This window comes from Aquarana catesbeiana, linkage group LG01, assembly GCF_042186555.1.
Source record: "Aquarana catesbeiana isolate 2022-GZ linkage group LG01, ASM4218655v1, whole genome shotgun sequence".
Taxonomy (NCBI): Eukaryota; Metazoa; Chordata; class Amphibia; order Anura; family Ranidae; genus Aquarana; species Aquarana catesbeiana.
In genome coordinates this window covers 571,638,554-571,659,878 of record NC_133324.1, presented here as the reverse complement: position 1 = coordinate 571,659,878, position 21,325 = coordinate 571,638,554, and the positions used below count along the sequence as shown (strand labels likewise).

Sequence of the window (21,325 nt, the reverse complement as noted above, 5' to 3'; positions counted from 1 at the left end):
AATAAGCCAATACTATGTTTAGAGCAGCTGACTTTACATATATTGACATTTTACCAAAAAAATTTCTGTATGGAAGCACATTTCATAATAAAAAGTAATAGGTTACTTTGCAGGATTATATAAAATACTATCATAAAAAATATATTTTTTTAGTAAAACCATTTGTCGACACATCTGCCTGGACAAAGACAAAGCTTTTCCTGGTTCATGACTTTAGAACTCAATGCACACATGAAATGAGTGAAAAATGTTTTCCTCTTTTTGAGAAAAGGGGAGTAATAAATGGGGATTGATCACAGATGCATTCCAAAAATTGCTGATTAACACATCCTACACAGCTTGATTGTTGCAAGAGATGCTGCAATTTATATCATTATTTTTATATTGTCTGGGAGGTGGAACAAAACAGGCAGTGAGAACTCAGGGCAAATAGTGATTTTACAAGGTTTTCTAAAGAATATGATGTCCGCCACCCCCTTTGACAGCAGTAATATAAACAAGATGAGTATCCCCTATCTAAGCCTTTTAAGCTGGACTGAACAACAGGCTCTTGTCTACGGCACATACACAACCAGCTAAAAGTTCTCTGGGGGAAACAACTAATAGGTCTGAAAACCTTGCTTGATTGCTATTGTCATTGCTATTGTCAATAGCATGGCTATTGCTATTGAAATACCACATCCAAAGTTCTGTTCCCAAGGTTTCCCAAGCCTGTTCCTTTCTTTATAGACAAAAACATATAATCATAGACATAGACAATCTAAGCATTCATGTTTATGCCTGCATATGATCAAAAAACCAACTCCGATGGTCCTGCATGCACCTATATTACCCTGTGATAGTCAGCTATCGCTATAGCTGTGCCAGCCGTTGTTGGCGCTCCCTCCTCTTTCCTACAGCTGCCACTCACTGATACATGGAAGCCATATCACATAACCATACCAGAGCATGCTTAAAACAGGTAAGTATAAACATTTTTTTACAAAGAAAATTCAAAGGAGAAAGAGGGTGGGGATTTTGAAGGTGCAAAATGATATCAAATGCATTCAGTAAAAAATATTTTATTTCTTGTCTTGAGGAACAAAACAAAAAATATATATGTACATAAAATCAATGTTTCGCCCATAGATCGGGCTTCTTCAGGGGAGCTGTCCTTGCAGAGGTACAGGCCTTCTGCATATCCACTCCCAGGGCAGTGCTTCTATCCCGGTTCACCCAAGGTAACGGGGGCAGCAATCCTGTTACAGTCACACCCACGGCTGACTATCACAGTCAAGGCCACAAATGGCTGGGGGTCACAGAGGGGACAAAAGGACCAGAGTATAAACCCTGGAAAAACTTGAAGCCGAGGGACTTAATAGAGCCACCTCACAGCACTAAGGGTATTCAATGGACTAGTACTTAGGTGAGCAGTGGCACTTCATGTCCCAAGGGGCTCCGAAGTGCCACTGCTCACCTAAGTACTAGTCCAGCTCACTGTGCACGGGGACGGAGCACGGCGCCAAATTCAAAAAGTGAAACACACCCTATACTTACAGTACACTGTAATCTTACAGATTACATTACTGTATGAAATTATTTCACATAACTTTTGTCCCTAGTGGTTTGTCCAGTGCCCTGCATGCAGTTTTATATTATAAATACTGTTCTTTCTGCCTGGAAACTGGAGATTGTCCATAGCAACTAAAACCATCCCTTTACATCAAAAGTGGTTTTAGACCAGCTAGAAAACAGCAATAATAAATTGGAATCACTTGCAGAATTGAACGATAGTGATTTGTGTGGATATTTGTCATCAAACACTGAAAGTAATGACAGCGACAATTCTGCAACTGAGCAAATTTCAGTGTTTTTGATTTGATTACATTATTGAATATTGTTTTTTATTATTATTATTATATTATTATTTGTTATAATTATTTATAGTTATTTATTATATTATCATTTATGATTTTGTGTTTCAAACTTTATTATACCCGGGATGTCTACTAGACACTTGTTTGGACAGATTTAAGTGTGTTATTCCTAAGAATTACAGGTCTACAATATAAAATGCCAAATTTCTATGCAAAAGAATTGTACAAACTTTATCATACCCGGGATGTCTACTAGACTCTTGTTTGGACAGATTTAAGTGTGTTATTCCTAAGAATTATAGGCCTACAATATAAAATGCCAAATTTCTATGCAAAAGAATTGTACTGCTTTGAGCATCAAAAATCTGAAATAATCATACCGCCAAGGAGGTTAACCTCCCTGGCAGTATGATTATTTCAGATTTTAGGTGCTGAAAGCGGTACAATTATTTTGCACAGAAATTTGGCGTTTTATATTATAGGCTTCTAATTCTTAGGAATAATTCACTTAAATCTATCCAAACAAGAGTCTAGTAGACATCCCGGGTATGATAAAGTTTGAAAAATGAAATAAAAAAATGATAATATAATAAATAACTATAAATAATTATATCAAATAATAATATAAAAATAATAAAAATTATTCAATAATGTAATCAAATCAAAAACACTGAAATTTGCTCAGTTGCAGAATTGTCACTATCATTACTTTTAGTGTTTGATGATGAATTTCCCCACAAATCACCATCGCTCAATTCTGCAAGTGATTCTAATTTATTATCGCTGTTTTCTAGCTGGTCTAAAGCCACTTTTGATGTAAAGGGACAGTTTTGGTTGCTATGGACAATCTCCAGTTTCCAGGCAGAAAGAACAGTTTTTATAATATAAAACTGCATGCAGGACACTGGGCAGACCAATAGGGACAAAGGGGCTGTGTAATTATTTGATACAGTACTGTATTCTATAAGATTACAGTATACCGTATCTATACTGTGTGTCTCACTTTTTGAATTTGCCGCCGAACTCTGTCCCCGTGCGTCACAACGCTCACAGGGAATGGAGCTCGGCACTGTGAATCGAGCGAGACACGGCAGCTCGCCGATTACAGCGGGAGGACATCGCAGGATCCAGGGGACAAGGTAAGTATACTCTACATGGATCCTGCGATGCGATCCCTAGTCTGGCTCGGGGATACCGCTTTTGGTATTGAAAATCCACCCCGAGCCAGACTCGGGAATACCGCCAGGGGGGTTAAAAGGCAGATAGACTGTGACCAAAAGACGGCTACAGTGAGGGTGTACATAGGGGTCCTCCTGTGATTGCACTGCTGCCTACCAGTGCCTAGCAGTGCCCATCAGTGCTGCCTATCAGTGCCCATCAGTGCCACCTATCAGTGCTCATCAGTGCCGCCTATCGGTGTAGCCTCATCAGTGCCGCCTCATCAGTGCCACCTATCAGTGTCCATCAGGGCAGCCTATCAGTGAAGCCTCATCAGGGCACATCAGTGAAGGAGAAAAATTGCCTGTTATAATTATGACTTTTTTTTTCAAAATTTTCTCTCTTTATTCGTTTGTTTAGCAAAAAATAAAAAATCCAGTGGTGATTAAATACTACCAAATAAAAGCTCTATTTGTGTGAAAAAAAATAGAAAAATTTCATATGGGTACAGTGTTGCATGACCACGCAATTGTCATTCAAAGTGTGACAGTGAAAGCTGAAAATTGGGCCCAGTAGGCAAGTGGTTAATTTGAGCTCAACTAGCAACTATTGTTGCTTTAATGTACAATCTGGCATTTGTTATGGTTTCCTAAATGTATCCTTTTCAAAAAATCTACCTATTAAAGTAGAACTAAAGGCAAAACTTTTTTTTCCATTTTGAATAGAGAACTGTGGAACCTATAACTCCAGTCAGTTTTTTTGCCATCTGTGTCCAATAGAGATTTCCCTTCCTGAACCATAGCTAAAATAGGAAGTGAGAGGAAATCCCTCCAAAGTGAGGGTATCTAGCGGTGTCACTAGATCTAATGTCCCCATTAAAAGATTTCCCCTCTGTTACTGTTTTGGTGTCAACTCATAATTTGGGATTTACTTTTGATGAGAATGGTAGACAGGACAAATAGAGAGGGTCGATCTCTCTAACAGGGGCACAGACAGCAATAAAAACGTGACAGGTGTTATAATCCCTCTTTACCCTATAATCCCTCTTATCTAAAACTAAAAAAAAAGTTTTGCCTTTAGTTACACTTTAAGCAAGATAGCAGAAACACACAGTGCATTGCAGTCTCAAACATATTAACATAATTTATTATTAACATAATAAGTCTTTGTTTAACTAATTTTACCTTTGCATGCTGCGGTACTGTAGTCAAGATAATACTGCTGTGTGCAGCTTTCATATTGGCATTCTCCAAACAGCAAAACTTTGTTTGGGTCTTTACATGCAGAACATCCCTCTGCTGAATCACAACTTAAACATTGGCTGTTACACGCTGTTTGAGAGAAAACATGACAGTTAACAATGGACTATATAACAGAATAACAAAGCAGTCATTAAAACTTTATGCTTTCATTAAAATTACTGTTTGCTATGGACTGGTGGGTACCAACTATTGGCTCAGGAGTTACATGTCGCTCTTCAATTACTTTGATGTGATTCCTAGCAGCTCTCAGCAGACATCTAACTAAAAACCTGAATTAGCATAAAGTCAAACAGAGGTTTCCCAGTGTCTATCGTTTCACTAATATATTTGTGAATATTTATTCAGACCAAAATATTTAAATGCATTTTTGTACTTATGTGTTTGCATTTATACTTTATCATGACTCCTGGTCTTCCCTGAATATGTATAGTGTAGGTAAAGAAGAGAAAATAATCGAGTTTCAACTTTTGTGAAAAGCCATCAGCTAAGCTTTCTTTTACCCCCCCCCTGGTTGCTGACATATGTAAAGTGTGGAGACACACAACCTCCAAAGGCGCTAAGGTGTATTTGATGTGTGGGCTGTGATTGAAAGTCTGGTTTCACTTTCTCTATGCTGAGCAAGAAGTAAGATGGAAGTGTCCAGTGAAGTTATAACTATGGCTCTGCTTTGGGTAAAGACGAGCAGAGTTTTTGTAAATTGGTTGTGCACTGGTAAGTTGTATATAAGCTGAGTAGTTTATATTTGCTGCCTTTTCTGAAAGGGTAGTTTTCTAATGTTCTTGGAAAGTACAAAAAGACAAGGCAATGAAGAACTGATGGTCTTACATGGTAGATATGTTGATGGATGGTAATTGGCCAATAAAAAGCATTTGGCATTCAAGATACCCACTCATACTGTATATGAAACAGCTCTGGTGGTAGAAAATACAATTTATAGTGTAACATATGGTTCCTAAGTCCATTTCTGTACAATCACTGCTGTTGTTTTCTGTATGATAAGTGCATTTAACATCCCCACAGAATGACCATATCTACCAGATACAAACATCACAAAGGATAAACAAACCAGCAGTAGATCCCACAACCTAGATTCAGAAGTTTCAGTATGACCCAATCTGCCCAAGTAAAACTATTTGAGAAGACATACTATGGTACAAAAAAAAATAGTGGTGGGGCAGAAGAAAGTCAATCAGATGACAGCAGCAAAGATAAAATAAAAAGAAAACAAGATGTCAGACCAACAACAAGGGGTGATGCAAATATAGAAAAGATATAAAATTTTGCTATAAAATGAGCAAAATGGGCAAATAGAAGCATAAAGGCAACAGGTGCTTAAACCTTTAAATTGTAACTCCACTTTCATGTGGAATAAAAATAGCACATAAAAAAATAATATAGCATATACATTTGCTACACAAGCCATAATTGCAACTGAACATTAATAAAAAATCTTTTCAATCTGCAGCTTGTAAGTTTCTCTAAAATTCAATGCAATAATACAATCTGGAAGCATTACAATCAGAGTCAGTGTGCCGAATGCCCCTTAAAAATGTAATTTCCCATTTGTGTGATTGGCTCAGTGGTCTTTGCAGAAGTCTGCACTAAGATAAAAGTCAGATTTTTGGCATCTTTTGCAGCAAACATTTCATTTTTGGTGAGATACTCCCCAAAGGGTTAATCACATCTAAAGGGATTCAAACCCTGCAACTTTCCTCTGCAAGTGCATTAGCTGATTAATAATAAGTCACTCCCATTCACATTCACTCTGCACATTGATGCAAACAAGCTGACAGCTTTTCCTTTAAACAACCAAAAATAATAAGCTGCAACAAAGTTTATTAAAATCCTTGCAATGTACACTGATCACCCAGAGGGGAATGTTAGTTCCTCAACGTAAGTGAAGTCTCTCTTTAAGTTTAAATGTATGGCACAGAAATCTAAAGTGATGATGGGATAGAAGGACAGAAATAAATTTGTTCTGCATATATTGACATGGAACCTGGGATCATGCTGTCAACCTGTGCCAAAAAATATGACATGGTTGAGACATATTTGAGAAATCAACTTTCTTAAATATTCACTTTTTAAGAACTTTGCAAATCCGTCAAAAGTTAACTTACTTCTTAGACTAGCCAGAGAACAAACTAATAATTATCTCCAGTCATATAGCAAACAGAATTATTGGAGTCTTTCAGATGTCTGCCACTGTTAATCTAAATCTGTGCAGTAACTGTTTTTCTATGATGAAGTTCTTGGTTCGTCTTTCAACACTATAAGATCTGGCTGTTCCTCTTAACTTCATACTCCACATTTCTCAATGTCGACAAAAAGGTATTTCAGAACTAATGGTTCATGGAAGGACACTGCAGTTAAAAGAACAAACCTGAAAACAGCCGGTTCAGAAAAAAACGAAATCTTTTATTTCAGGCAACAATAAGCTGCACTGTTAAGAAACAGATAACAAACGTTCCAGGTAGGAGTCACTGTATGGCTTACAATAAAGTATTCTTTATTGGCAAGACTACAATACAAGATGCAGAAAGTCATATGTACTGTTGATTTGCTACTATAAATCTTCCAAAAATAACCACAGCCCAAAGCACTATACTGAAATATATAGGAAGCAGGGCATGGATTCAGCCCTTTAAAGACTATAAAAACAATAAGGTAATTCTATGTTAAAAATTATGATTGACATACTGCAATCATTAAACACATGAGAATATCCTCCAGAATGCACAGAATATAAGATTTTTTTTTCTTTAAGTACAAATTTTTAATTTATATTTAATGGTCTTTTGTGCCCCAGGCTTCCACTGGTATAAAGGCAAATCACTTTAGGGTGCTGCTGAATTAAAAGAGAAGTATGAGATTTTATTTTACATTTTTTAATTTTACTTTTCCTTTAACCACTTAAGGACAGAGACTCGTTTTGAGATTTGGTGTTTACTGGTTTAAAACAGTTTTTTTTGCTAGAAAATTACTTTGAACCCCCAAACATTATATATTTTTTTTCTAACACCCTAGAGAATAAAATGGAGGTCGTTGCAATACTTTCTGTCACACGTATTTGCGCAGCGGTCTTACAAGTGCACTTTTTTGGAAAAAATACACTGTTTTGAATTAAAAAATAAGACAGCAGTAAAATTAGCCCAAATAAATTTTTAATTTATATTTAATGGTCTTTTGTGCCCCAGGCTTCCACTGGTATAAAGGAAAATCACTTTAGGGTGCTGCTGAATTAAAAGAGAAGTGTGGGATTTTATTTTACATTTTGGAATCATACTTACCTAGGTGGATGCAGCATCAGACCGCAGTGGTCTTACAAGCGCACTTTTTTGGAAAATACACTTTTGTGAATTAAAAAATAAGACAACAGTAAAGTTAGCCCATTTTTTTTTTATATTGTGAAAGATGATGTTACACCAAGTAAATTGATACCCAACATGTCACGCTTCATAACTGCGCCCGCTCGTGGAATGGTGACAAACTTTTACACTTAAAAATCTCCATAGGCGATGTTTAAAAAATTCTACAGGTTGCATGTTTTGAGTTACAGAGGAGGTCTAGGGCTAGACTTATTGCTCTCGCTTGAACAATCACAGCGCTACCTCATATGTGTGGTTTGAACACCGTTTACATATGCGGGCACTACTAACGTATGTGTTTGCTTCTGTGCGCAAGTTCGGCAGGACGGAGCGCGTTAAAATTTTTACATTTTTTTCTTATTTATTTTTATTTTTGAAAATTATTTTTATTTTGCTTTATACAATACATATTATAACAAGCCACACAACATGGGCTGCAACCGGCCACAAACTTGCCGGTACACTACAGAAAAACAATACAACATAAACGTTATCACCGAAACTTGTGATAAATCCCCCCCTAACTTTGCCCAGACAGGTACACAAACATTCCCACCTCCAGACGGAGGCAGTCTACCATGACAAAAGGATACAATTCCGCGGCTCCCCCGTGTTCTATCAGATATCCTTCATGGGATGGTTACGCTCTCCACCCCCCACTCCCCAGTGACATAGCTAAGAGAGTTGCCCATCCCCAACTGTGCAGTGTGCAAATTTTACAATCACTCACTAATCGTCTAGCCTTTCAAAACAATCACCCTTCCGTGTTACCATATCTTCAAAGGATCTTGGGTTGTGCCTCAGTGTGGTTAATCTGATACCTTCTCAAACTTGTTCAGAGCCCCTCTGCTCAAGTATGTAGCCTTGTAAAAGGGTACTGCCTTGTTGACCAATGTTTTCCAAGACTCCAAGGTCGGTGACACAGAGTTCTTCCATGAAAGGATAATGCACTTTTTAGCATAGAACAGTAACAGGGTAAGAAGGGTCCGTATGGCCCTGGTAGTGGCCAAGGGCTCCACTAAGTGTAAAAGGCATACTTCGATGGACATAGGGATAGAAATTGAGGTGACCAACCTCATATAGGAGGCAATGGCTTGCCAATAAGATTTAATTAGTGGGCATTCCCAGAAAATATGCATGAAGTTAACGAAGTGAAGGGTGCAGCGCATCTCCAGCACAGGGAGTGCTGATTCCCAAACATCTTTGCCAGTCTACCCCGGGTGAGGTAGATTCTGTGCAGGAATTTGTAATGAATCAATCAATCTCTGCTAGATACTAGATACTGGAACGTGGTCCCCCACATGTCGTCTCAATCGTCTCTGTCCAGCCCCGGAGCCATAGCCTCCCAAGCTCTCCTTACTTTTTTATTTTTACACTGTTTTTTTTAAAAAAAAATTGTTGTCACTTTTTCCCATTTTTTGGGAATGTAAACATCCCTTGTAATAGAAAAAAAGCATGGCAAGACGTCTTAAATATGAGATCTGGGGTCAAAAAGACCTCAGATCTCATATTTACACTAAAATGCAATAATTTTTTTTTTTTTTAAATGTCCCTTTAAGAGCTATGGGCGGAAGTGAAGTTTTGACATCGCTTCCGCCCTGCAATGGTATGGAGCTGGGTGGGGGCCATCTTCCCCTCACTCAGCTCCATACCACACGTGGACCACACCGATCGCCTCCAGCGCTGCCGGTGGCTCCAGTAAGCGGCGGAGGGCACCAGAGCATGGGGAGAGGGGGGCCCTCTCACGCCACTGATAAAAGTGATCTTGCGGCGAATCTGCCGCCGAGACCACTTTAATCTGAAAGTTGACAGTCCACTCTTGAAGAGGATATCGAGGTTATGGTAGCTAGCTGCTGCCATAACAACGATATTCCTCTTCAAACAGCCAACGTATAACAAAGACAGTCGGCAAGTGGTTAAACGTAGGGTAGTTATTTGGAAAGGGGAACTTTAGACATTTAAAGGTTTTTGGTTCAAAGGAACTATAGACATTCAAAAGAATACATGTAAAATACTAACTATCAATAGGTGTTAGGGCTTGTTCAGACCAGCGTTATACCACAGCCATTGGCATGTGTCTTAAAGGGAGCTGTGCCAATGTCATGTAATGATGAATTGCGCTGTTTACTTCTTCTTCCAACTTTATTGTAAAATTAAAACAAATATACCGCGCTATCTCTTTAAGTTGTGAGGTAGCAGCCGGCACAGCAAAAGATCAGTTTGCAAAGTGAAAAAAAGGTAAGTGAAATGTGCAGCGCTAATTTGCTGTCTTTAACCACATGCGGACCAGCCGCCACAGTTGTACTGTGGCAGAATGGCACAGCCTGTGGCCACTAGGGGGCGAGCCGATGCGTGTGCCCTGCGGTCTCGATCACCGCCGGGCTACCGCGATCGCTGCTGAGACATGGAGAACCGGTATCTGTGTGTGTAAACACAAAGTTTCCGGTTCTCTGAGGGGAGAACAAACAGATTGTCTGTTCATACAGAGTATGAACAGACGATCTGTTATCTTCCCTGCACAGTCCACATCCCCCTTCAGTAAGAACACAAACTAGGATACACTTAACCCCTTCACTGCCCCCTAGTGTTAGTTAACCCCTTCACTGCCAGTGACATTTTTACAGTAATCAATGCATTTAATCGCACTGATCACTGTATTAATGCCAATGGTCCCAAAAATGTGTCAAAATTGTCCGACGTGTCCACCATAATGTCGCAGTCACGATAAAAATCACAGATCGCCGCCATTACTAGTAAATTAATAATAAAAATGCTATAAATCTATCCCCTATTTTGTAGACGCTATAACTTTTGCGCAAACCAATCAATATATGCTTATTGCGATTTTTTTTACCAAAAATATGTAGAAGAATACATATCAGTCTAAACTGAGGAAAAAAACATTTTTTTATATATTTTTGGGGGGTATTTATTATAGCAAAAAATAATGCGTTTTTTTTCAAAATTGATGCTCTTTTTTTGTTTATAGCACAAAAAATAAAAACTGCAGAGGTGATCAAATACCACCAAAAGAAAGCTCTATTTGTGGGAAAAAAAGGATGTCAATTGTGTTTGGGTGCAACGTTGCATGACCGCGCAATTGTCAGTAAAAGCGACGCAGTGCCGAATCGCAAAAAGTGCTCTGGTCAGGAAGAGGGTAAAATCTTCCCGGGGCTGAAGCGGTTAAAGTGAACAAAGGTAGAGTATTTAAACAAGGAGCACAATATATGTAAACATCTTGAATAAGAAAAAATGAACAATACGTTTATACAAAAGTGAATGTACACTATATCAAAAAGTAAAACAGTGCTCATAAAAGTTGTTAAAAGATCACAAGGAGACCTAACATTTAATATAATAATTAAATTGACATGTCTCTAATATAAAAAACAATCATGTGAATATAATAGAAAACAAATAGAGCAGAAGTCCAGAAAGTGAAATAATTCAAAGTCCATAGATGAATGAACATAACAACATGGTGACTTCAAACATAAGGTTTGTGTAGACAAGATTGGCAATAGACGATCCACCACCAATAGGTACAAGGCTTACCAGAAAGATTGAACCCAAACTGGCATACGCCTAATGAGTCAATCGAGCAAGGGAAGACCAGCATCAACATACACTACATCGGGTTGGGATATAAACTCCTGTGGTCCTTCACAGCAATACTTATAATGAATAACCCTCCGAAGGGGTAATGACAGGGAGCCAGATGAGTGATCTCTCCCGTATGGTGTCGTTTATAGGGATAAAAAGAAGAGAGGCCACATAGTGTAATTCCCTTTCAGTAAAAAGGCATTTAGTATGTAAAAAGAAACACTCACATTTGTGAAGATAAAAAGCGATTGATATAAAATATAGATTTTGACGCAGTGGCATCATCAGAGCCTGTCCCGACACGTTTTGTCTAATAAGACATCATCTGGGTTGCTTGTCTACTGCAGCCACTGCGTTTATATACAGTAATAAATACCCCATAATGAGATACAGCTCCTTGGTAATTACATGTGTCAATGCTTACTTCCGGTCATAGCCAAAATGGCGCGGACGCATGTGGTTCAAGCCTCATTCCTAAATGAGATGGCTTCAGAGGCGTACCGTTATATTTATCATTGATACATTTATCTACCAATTTTTTTGTTTAATGTTAACCCCAGATTGAGTGTCAGCTCTTTGGTGTATAGTAAATTACAGCTAAATTTTAATATACATTTTTTCGATATCAAGTCCACAAATAGTCATTCATAAACACAAGATGATGTTGCCGACCCCGTGTTTGTAGTCCCGGTTTTCAGTTGGGTTGCATGTATGTTTACTCTGGTGTTTTTTGTTTTGGGCAGTATTATTGCGGCCCAATGCAGACGTCGAGTATGCACAGGGTAGTATCTATTCATCTTTATTATAGATCATGTCAAGTTGGTTTCAGAACGAGGCTTGAGTCTCTTTTCCGGCATCTGATTGTAAGGCTTGGCTTGATGTATGGTCTAGCACTGTTTTGTGATCCTAATATACGCAGTGACGTAATTTCAGCTGCTTTCTGAAGTCATTTCCTTTCAGAATGAGGCTTGAACCGCACGCCTCTGAAGCCATCTCATTTCTAAATGGGGCTTGAACCGTACGCTTCTACGTCATTTTGGCTATGACCGGAAGTAAGCATTGACACATGTACTTACCAAGGAGCTGTATCTCATTATGGGGTATATATTACTGTATATAAACGCAGTGGCTGCAGTGGACAAGCATCCCAGATGATGTCTTATTAGATGAAACGCGTCGGGACGGGCTCTGCTGATGCCACTGCATCAAAATCTATATTTTATATCAAGTGCTTTTTATCTTCACAAATGTGAGTGTTCTTTTTACTGAAATGGAAGTACACTATGTGGCCTCTCTCCTCTTCTTCCTATAAACCAAACCATATGGGAGAGATCACTAATCTTACCTATCTTCCAACTTTATTGAAATGTGGCACTGTAACATATGGCAGAACTTGCGACATTTATGAGTTGGGAAGGTGTATAAGAATCTGTCGCAAGTATCTCTCCTGCAAAATGGCAGAGTATTACAGGCAGAGAAGTGTATTAAATGTATTAAATATCAGTTCCAGAGGAATTAAAGACAATATTGATGCAGGATTGTCTGATAGACACAACACAATAATTACACATACAAAACAAGCTAAAGTAACAGAAAAGCATACAAAGCTTGCTTTAAAGAGTAACTTAACTTTTGTAGCTCTACGTTAGACTATGTTCTGTACAGAGTCATTCTAAATGAGAGTGAGCAATGCATTTTAATCTGCTTATGCACTTTCTGTGTTATGATGAGATAAGTCACAGTTTTTGCATCTCTTTAGAAGAAATTAACCCTTAGGGAGTATCTCACCAAAAATTACATTTTTATTGCAGAGGATATCCAAAACATGACTTGTAACTTAGTGCAGAGTTCTACGCACAAGCAGGAAATTGCATTTTTGAAGGCATTGGGGTTGACTTACTTAAGGCAAATATTCTGTGCACTGCAAGTGCAGTTGCTCTAGATCTGAGGGGAACCTGCAAGGAAAATAAAAAAAAAACAGCATTTTTGCTTGTACATGGTTGGATGATAGAATTCAGCAGAGCTTTCCCTCATTTCAGAGCTTCCCCTCAGATATAGCACAACTGCACTTGCAGTACACCTGCAGTGCACAGACTATTTGCCTTTAGTAAATCAACCCCATTGAGTGCACAACATAGCACTGCAGTTTGAAAATTAAAAAGACAATTTTTAATAACATTACATTATGGCTTGTGTAGCAAATGTATATACAGTACCGTACTAATATTTTCCCACGAAAATGTAGTTGCCTTTTAAGGCTTTGTTTTATCTGAGTGAAACTACTTTACTGTCTGATAAAGGATGAATAACTGGAATGAACTAATCTGAGTTCTGTAATCAAGGGGCTATTTGAAGCTTAGCAAGGTTTCACATGTAAAAAAGGAGATCAAAGCTCAATCTACTGGCTGGATAGAAGATTCCAAAATGTTAATATGTCATATTTACCAGACTAAACTAAAATGTAAATGTTTTTTTTAGTCTTGACTGTAATAAATAAGAAAATATGTACAAAGTAAATATCCTATATTTTTAATTGTTCAACTCAATTACTGATTCTGCCAGCCCTTGTGCTAATTTTAATTTCCTTACCAATAAAGTGGTTATGTATTGCTGCTCACTCTCCTTCACTATATATAATACCAAAGGCTAAGAGCAGTTGTGGTTCAAACAATAAAGCAGTACAAAGCAAAGTCTGCCAATAGCAGACAATAAAGATCAAACTATGAATTGGTATGACTTCCGTTAAAGGGATTCTGTGCCCAAAGTATGTACAATAAAGCATTTACATATTCTGAACAAACAGTAAGGGCACTATAAAAATCGCTAATTTATATTTGTAGCTATAGGAATTGTGGAGAAATGAATGACAGTGGAGTTGATTTACTAAATCTGAAGAGTGCAAAATCTGCTGCAGCTGTGCTATGTAGTCAATCAGCTTCTAACTTCAGCTTGTTCAACTAAGCTTTGACAATAAAAAAAAAACTGGAAGCTAATTGGTTTCTATGCAGAGCTGCACCAGATTTAGCACCAGTTTTAGTAAATCAACCCCAGTATTCTCTCTGATAATCAGGTGCAAACCTATGCTAGTTTTTTATTACACTGTGAAATAGATCTATATGGTGTGCTTACTCCTGACAGTTACTGCTATACACCAACCAAAACCTAACTGTCTTACTAATTAATTTGCAGTACAACAAGCCAGCGAGGTTGTGCAGAAAATGGCTTGTTTTCATGCTCTTTTACTGTTAGAAAAGCAGAACTAAACTCCCTCAATCAACATTGACTATTTTTAATTCTTATGCTGCTAGCATTAATAAATAGATAGAAAGGTATAGCCTATTTACATGTTTTAAACTTTTTTTTACATTTATTCTGCTACTTCCTGGTTTACAGGCCTAGGCAAAATGATGTCATACATCCCATTAATCTTCAGAAGGGGAGGAGGGGTTTTCACAGCTAAAGAACACTCTCCTGCATGCATGCCTGAGCTATGGGCATATGGATTCCAGGAAGTAAATGCTACATGAATCATCTGCCCTTACTCAAAATGGCTACAGCCAAAAAATGCTAGGGGGCGATTTTCAAAGTGATTTCTCAGTAAAGCAAAGCAAAAACGCAAGAATGGATGGAATATTAAAAACAAAGAAATAGCGTTTTCAGTTTGTGGTGCTAATATGCAGTTTAGTTCCGCTTTAAAAACACGATTATTTAAATATATTAATATCTATATTCTAGGAACATGTGTGGCTTAAGGTAATTCTGATTGACTGCACTATAATACTACACTTTGCAGTTACCTTTTCTCGCATGAGTCTTTTAATTCAAATGCGGTCTACAAAATGAATAAAATCTAGACTACTGATAACAGCAGAGATACAGACCCTTGCACACATTTCCATCCCGGTAGTATCCTTGAGCACAAATCTGAGTACACATGCCATTGTGAGACAAAACAAGACCATCCTCACAGGAAGTACACGAGTTTAGGCCTGGACCACTGCAGGTTCTACAAGACAGGTGGCAACCTGAAACAAACACAGAGAAATGATGGATAAATTACCACCAATATTCAAGATGCAAGAAGACAAAACTGCAGTCAAGAAAATCAATTCAAGTTTAAGCAATAAATATACCAATTAGCAAATGCATTCCAGTTATGATACTTGCATAATCAGATTTTTGCTTAATGATTTGTTCCTTGTTGAGTTGTACATGCTATAGGTTCTGTTATTTCTTATTGACCAACCACAGGGTCAATACCTAGTTTGCATTCTTATTTTTACTCTCAGGCTCTGCTCTTATTCTGTAGAATGAACAAATCAGGAGTTTACTTGAATATGTTAGATGTATTATAATTAAGCAATTACATTTGCATTGCAATTAAAGCTATCACTGTGTAACACCTTAACATCTGTATAATAAAAAGGTTCTATTCAAATGCCACTAAAGAAAATGAACAAGACATTTGATATTCTCATTATTTAGTCAAATGTACATGCTGTGTATTTTACACAAACATAGGCTTAATGTGTTAGGTATAGTTTAAACTATACAGATATTGCAAAGCGTATAATTATGATGCATTTGTCTAAGGCCATATGCACATAAACTTCTAGAGGCTTCAAAGTTCTCTAGTGTAAACTCCATCTGTGTTGACCCCTGCATGCACATCCGGTGTATTTCACCCAGTATGGCACTTGTGCTCTTGGGTAAATGTTCTGTACGCTTGCGCAAATGCTGGTGCAGAAACCATCTGCATTTGCATAAGAATGGCTGCGTACAGCCATTCACTTATATGGGGTGGCTAAGCACGGTGCCTGCAGCTTCCCGGGCATAGGAAAACGCTGTGGATTTTACACTAGAGGACTCTAAAGCCTTTAGATGTCTCTGTACATGACTTAGGCCTTAGCCATGCACAGAGTCATGATTGTATTATTTTAAGCAAGACAGTATGAAATCTTATTTTCTCAGTGCTGGAGCTCTTTGTGCTGTATGCAAGCTGAAGTCCAGGGGTAAAGGACCTGGTGAGTAGATAAGATTCTCTGTAGGGACTTACTTCAGGTCTACTTAAGTTTAATGGCCATATTACATTTGTGTCTTACCTTTACAGTTTCTTCCCTCCACATAAAAGCCAGCAGGACACTCTGGAATACAGCGGTCTCCAATAAAGTAATATCTGGAATACTGGCATTTTAAACACACACTTCCAGTATCATGTAAATTAGCAACACAGTACTGACACTGTGGATGACAATCTAAAAGAAAACAGCAATTATAATTTTCAGCTTTATGTAATCATATTTCATACATAACTTCTTTATACACAAAAATATTTAAATGGTGCAAATGCAAATTTTCCCCTGAGGGCATAGCTGCATCTACTAACTAACCAGGACACATCTGGGACATCCATCGCAGACACCAGAGAGAAGTGATCTCCATATAAAGCACTATATGCCTATTACCCCTGCAGGGGTGCTTGGATTCGGTGAGTAGGAAGTCTGAAGGGGGAGCACAGAAGTCACCTGGAAACATTTTTAAGCACTAAAGTCACCCTGATGATGTTCTAGTTTGATGCAGATAAATGCCTATGGACTATTACATACCAATCTGATTTGCATATTACAACATACTTTTGGCCTTAAGCCTCACTGCCTGATTTGCATTGTGCCCGCTTGGCTGATTGTTTGTGTTTGATCCATTTATTTATTTATATAGACGTGATAGCATATAGTGGTACATGTATATTGCGGTTTTTCTGTCTACATATTGTACTTATACAGTCAGCCTATATGCTTACTAGTCTTTCCCCTACCACATACCATTACACACCTAAAACTTTAGTCTAGGTATCTAGGGGTTTATCCACATCTATCCCACCTTAGCCATTGTGTAATAATATCTCACATCTTTTAGATGGTATGGGCACTGGTGTGTAACCGTCTATTGCATTATAATAACCCCTGTGGGTTTTTTCCTATTATACAGCAGTATTTAGGTTTTTTCCAGGTAGCGCCAACCACCCCATTATTATTATTATACAGGATTTATATAGTGTCAACAGTTTGCGCAGCACTTTACAATGTTAGAGCAGACAGTACAATTACAATACAATTCAATACAGGAGGAATAAGAGGGCCCTTCTCATTAGAGCTTACAATCTAGGAGGAAGGGTCAAGTGATACAAAGGGGTAAAAAAAATGTGGGGGATGATCTAATGAAGAAAATGAAAGTACACTTGTTACGTGGAGGAAGGATAGGCTTCTCTGAAGAGAAAAGTTTTCAGGGATTGCCTAAAAGTGGATAGATTTAGTGATTAGAGATAGTCTGACAGATTGGGGTAGGGAATTCCAGAGGATGGGAGAGGCTCAGGAGGAGTCCTGGTGGCGAATACGGGAGGAGGTGATGAGGGAGCTAGAGAGCAGGAGGTCTTGGGAGGAACAAAGAGGACGATTAGATTGGTATTTTGAGACTAAGCTAGTGTTCTAGCTGGGGGCAGAGTTGTGGATGGCTTTGTAAGTTCTTGTTAGTATTTTGAATTTAATTTGTTGGGTGAGTGGCAGCCAATGGAGGGTTTGGCAGAGAGGGGTAGCAGACACTGAGCAGTTTGTAAGGTGGATGAGTCTGGCAGCAGCATTCATGATAGACTGAAGGGGGATAGCCTATTTGAAGGTAAGCCAATGAGGAGGGTGTTGCAGTAGTCAAGGCGAGAGATAACCAGGGATTGAATGAGGAGCTTTGAAGTTTCATTGGTTAGAAAGGGACGTAGTTTGGGGATGTTGTGGAGGCTGAGGCGGAAAACTTTGGGGAAATCCCAAAGTTTGGATGTTGGGCCAAAAGGAGAGTTCAGAATCCAGGATAACACCTAGTACCCTGGCATGTGAGGATGGGTGGATGGTTGTGCCATTGCTCTTCACAGAGAAGTCGAGGAAGAGGCATGTGGGGGAGGAAAAATTATGAGCTCAGTTTTGGAAAAGTTAAGTTTGAGGAAATAGTGTGACATCCATACAGTTATGTCTGTTAGTAAGTTAGTAATGCGTGAGGAGACTGATGGAGTGAGCTGAGGGGTGGAGAGATAGATTTGGGTGTCATCAGCTTAGAAATTCTAGAAATCAGCTGACCCAGGGAGGAGATGTAGATTGAAAATAGGAGAGGTCCAAGAACATAACCTTGGGGGACCCAGTCGGAGAAGGGAAGAGGAGAGGAGGAAGTAGAATTGTAGGTGACACTGAAGATGCAGTGGGATAAGTAGGATGAGAGCCAGTGAAGAGCACAGTCATGGAGACCAAAGGAGTAAAGTTTATTGAGAAGGAGGGGGTGGTCAACCGTATCAAAGGCAGCCAAAAGGTCCAGAAGTAGGAGTACAGAATAGTGTCCGTTGGTTTTTGCTGTTAGTAAGTTATTTGTGAGTCTTAGAAGAGCAGTTTCCGTGGAGTGTTGAGGGCGAAATCCCAAATGAAGGGGACCAAGAAGGGTATTCTTAATGAGGTGGTCACTCAGTTGGTTGTAGACCAGGAGTTTTGGCCAGTCACAGCCACTCTCACACTGAGCAAGAGTTTAGGCCAATCACAGCCAGCCTTACATCTATTATTTTGTCTAGAAAATTACCCAGCACATTGCTAAATCTCATTATATCAGAGAGAGGGGACGTGAACAGATTGCAGATCCAGCCAGAGTTCAGTTTTATGGAAGCAAGTGGCCAAAATAGGTATTTAATACAGTTATATATGTTACTATTGGTATATAATGTGATTAGAACTGTATACTGAACTAGTTATGTGTTCATTTGTAATTCCACCAAATCAAACCAAACAAACATCACCAAACAGCATAGCAAAAGTTTAAACAAGTGTGCAAACTGCAAATTGCAATATCAAACAGGTAAAACTATTTCTTATGCCTCAGATATACCTCTCAGAGAGATCATAAAGTGTCTAAGGAACTTTAAAGTGAGAGTACAGATACTAAAGAGAGAAATGCATCTACCATTTTATGTAAAATGACAAGATTGAACAGTTAAATCGCCATTTTTGTTATACTTTACTTGTTATACTATTTTTGTTATACTTTGTTCAACACGTTTGTACATGCACTGCCTGCTGCTAAATAGTCAGTGTTATATAGAAGAAAAAAAAGAAAATCTGAAGTTAATAAAGAAGATATCATAGAGGTTTGGTGTGCTCTTTAAACCTACTGCTTCCATAGAACGGCGCTAGAAGAATTATAGAGTAAGAGATAGTCTTGTTTGAACTAAAAGGTCAGAGATTACAATTCTTCTAATGCCACAGCGTATAAGGCACTTCATAGTGCTGCGCCTGCCACAGTGGAACTATTAGTTGCCTTTGAGGGCGAAGCGATAGAGCTCCTCAACTTGCACAGAAAAGAGCGCATTTAAGCAGCGGAGCTACCATAGAGGCCATAGAACGTGTGTTTTAGTCAATCGGCAGCCGACTCTTAAAGTGGCAGAACTGAAAAGGCATAGTTACAGAAAGAGCGCCAACCCTCCTGCGATTCCTAGAGAGAGAAAGAGACGCATGGTGGGAGACCAGAATCCAGAGCTACAGCGCCTACACCGCTACGCACGAAGAGGTCACGTACTGCAGCCAGCTAGTTTCCCACCACTAGGCCCAAAGCCTGCAGCACAAAGCATCGCAAGTCAGCACAAAGCCTGCAGCATAAAGCATCACAAGTCAGCACAAAGCATCGCAAGTCAGCACAAAGCATCGCAAGTCGGCACAAAGCATCGCAAGTCAGAATAGAGCATCAGATCAAGAAAGACAAGTCTCCTTTAAGACCCTGCTCTTCAGAATAAGGTCAGAACTTTCCTTTATTACGATCATTGCACAAAGGCTTGACAAGAAAGAGACATTTTCGGGTTCAGGAATAAAAAGGACTGTAAGTAAAAAACAAGGGACAGTTTGTACTGCAAGGACTCTAAAGTATGTAAAGTGAAAGTCATTTTTTACTGCCTGCACCTATTGCTATTGCATTTAAAGTGAAAGTCTCCTTAATAGTTGTATTGATTGTTATAGCACTTAAAGTAAAAATGTCTAAGTCTAGTATTGTTATGCCATTGTTAGAGGATACAAAGATAGATGAGATAGAAGGTGAAGAGCAAGTGAACCTGTCTGAGGTAGAACATGGACACATGTACTGCAGTTACTAAAGATTTAGTAAAGCTCATGAGAGAACTATCATCTGAAGCTAAATATGATGAAGTTAAGGCAAGAAAGAGAATGAACAAGCTTTTTATGAGAGACTATGCTAGGTCTTTAGGAGGAACCACAATCACAAGTAGGACTTCTTCCACTAGCAGAAGTTCCAGTAACATATCAGAGTCCTCAAGTACTTTAATAGCAAAAAGAAAGCAACTTATCGAACAACTTGCTGTCAAGAAAGCAGAAATCGAGATGGAATCCGCAATCGAGGCGCAGCGTATACGAGTAGCAGAAATGGAAAGGCTGAAGGAAGTTAAGATTATAGAAGCCAGACTAAGAGTACGCGAAGAGGACATGAATAGTAATCATAAGTCCAAATCTGTACTAAGTGAAGATGCAGACTCCTACTTCCTTTCATACGCCCAGGAGAATGGAAGGAAATCACCAGTATGTAATGAAGAAAAAAGTCATTGCCCTTCCATCCCTGCTCAGAAAAACGAAAAGAGAGACTCACCCAATTCAGAACTAAGTGAAAGAATAAAACAGGATAAATCTGTTCCTAGATGTCACTGCTGATGATCAGGAGAATGTTGCGACTATTGTCCCAGCAAGACCACAGAGAACAGTCCCAGCAAGACTTCCTGTTCCGGAAACCTACTGTATTTTCAGGAGAATAAAATAAAAACTCTGCACTTACTCAACCCAATAGCAGCTCACACAACAAAAAAAGGAAATTTGTGAAAGTAACAAGTGCATATAAAGTGTAGCGCTAATTGTATCCAATGAGCATAAGGTTGTAATATTGCATACACCAAAAACATAAAAAGAAAAAAATGCATGTATCTCAAACGTTACACAACACTTAGTGTAAAAAAACCCTAATGGTCTTCAAATATCTGTTGAATGTGAAAAAAGTTCAT

General features: G+C 38.6%; 1 protein-coding gene across 1 annotated transcript in view; it reads right to left on the bottom strand.

Annotated features, from left to right (window-relative positions):
* Positions 1–21,325, bottom strand: part of FRAS1 (Fraser extracellular matrix complex subunit 1) — an 830,295-nt gene that overhangs the window by 295,297 nt on the left and 513,673 nt on the right. Inside the window, exons 21-23 of the mRNA XM_073597432.1 lie at positions 16,350–16,502; positions 15,129–15,272; positions 4,199–4,345 (exon numbers count right to left, since the gene is read on the bottom strand). Of these exons, the coding sequence (XP_073453533.1) occupies positions 4,199–4,345; positions 15,129–15,272; positions 16,350–16,502 (444 nt within the window). The remainder of the gene's footprint in view (positions 1–4,198; positions 4,346–15,128; positions 15,273–16,349; positions 16,503–21,325) is intronic.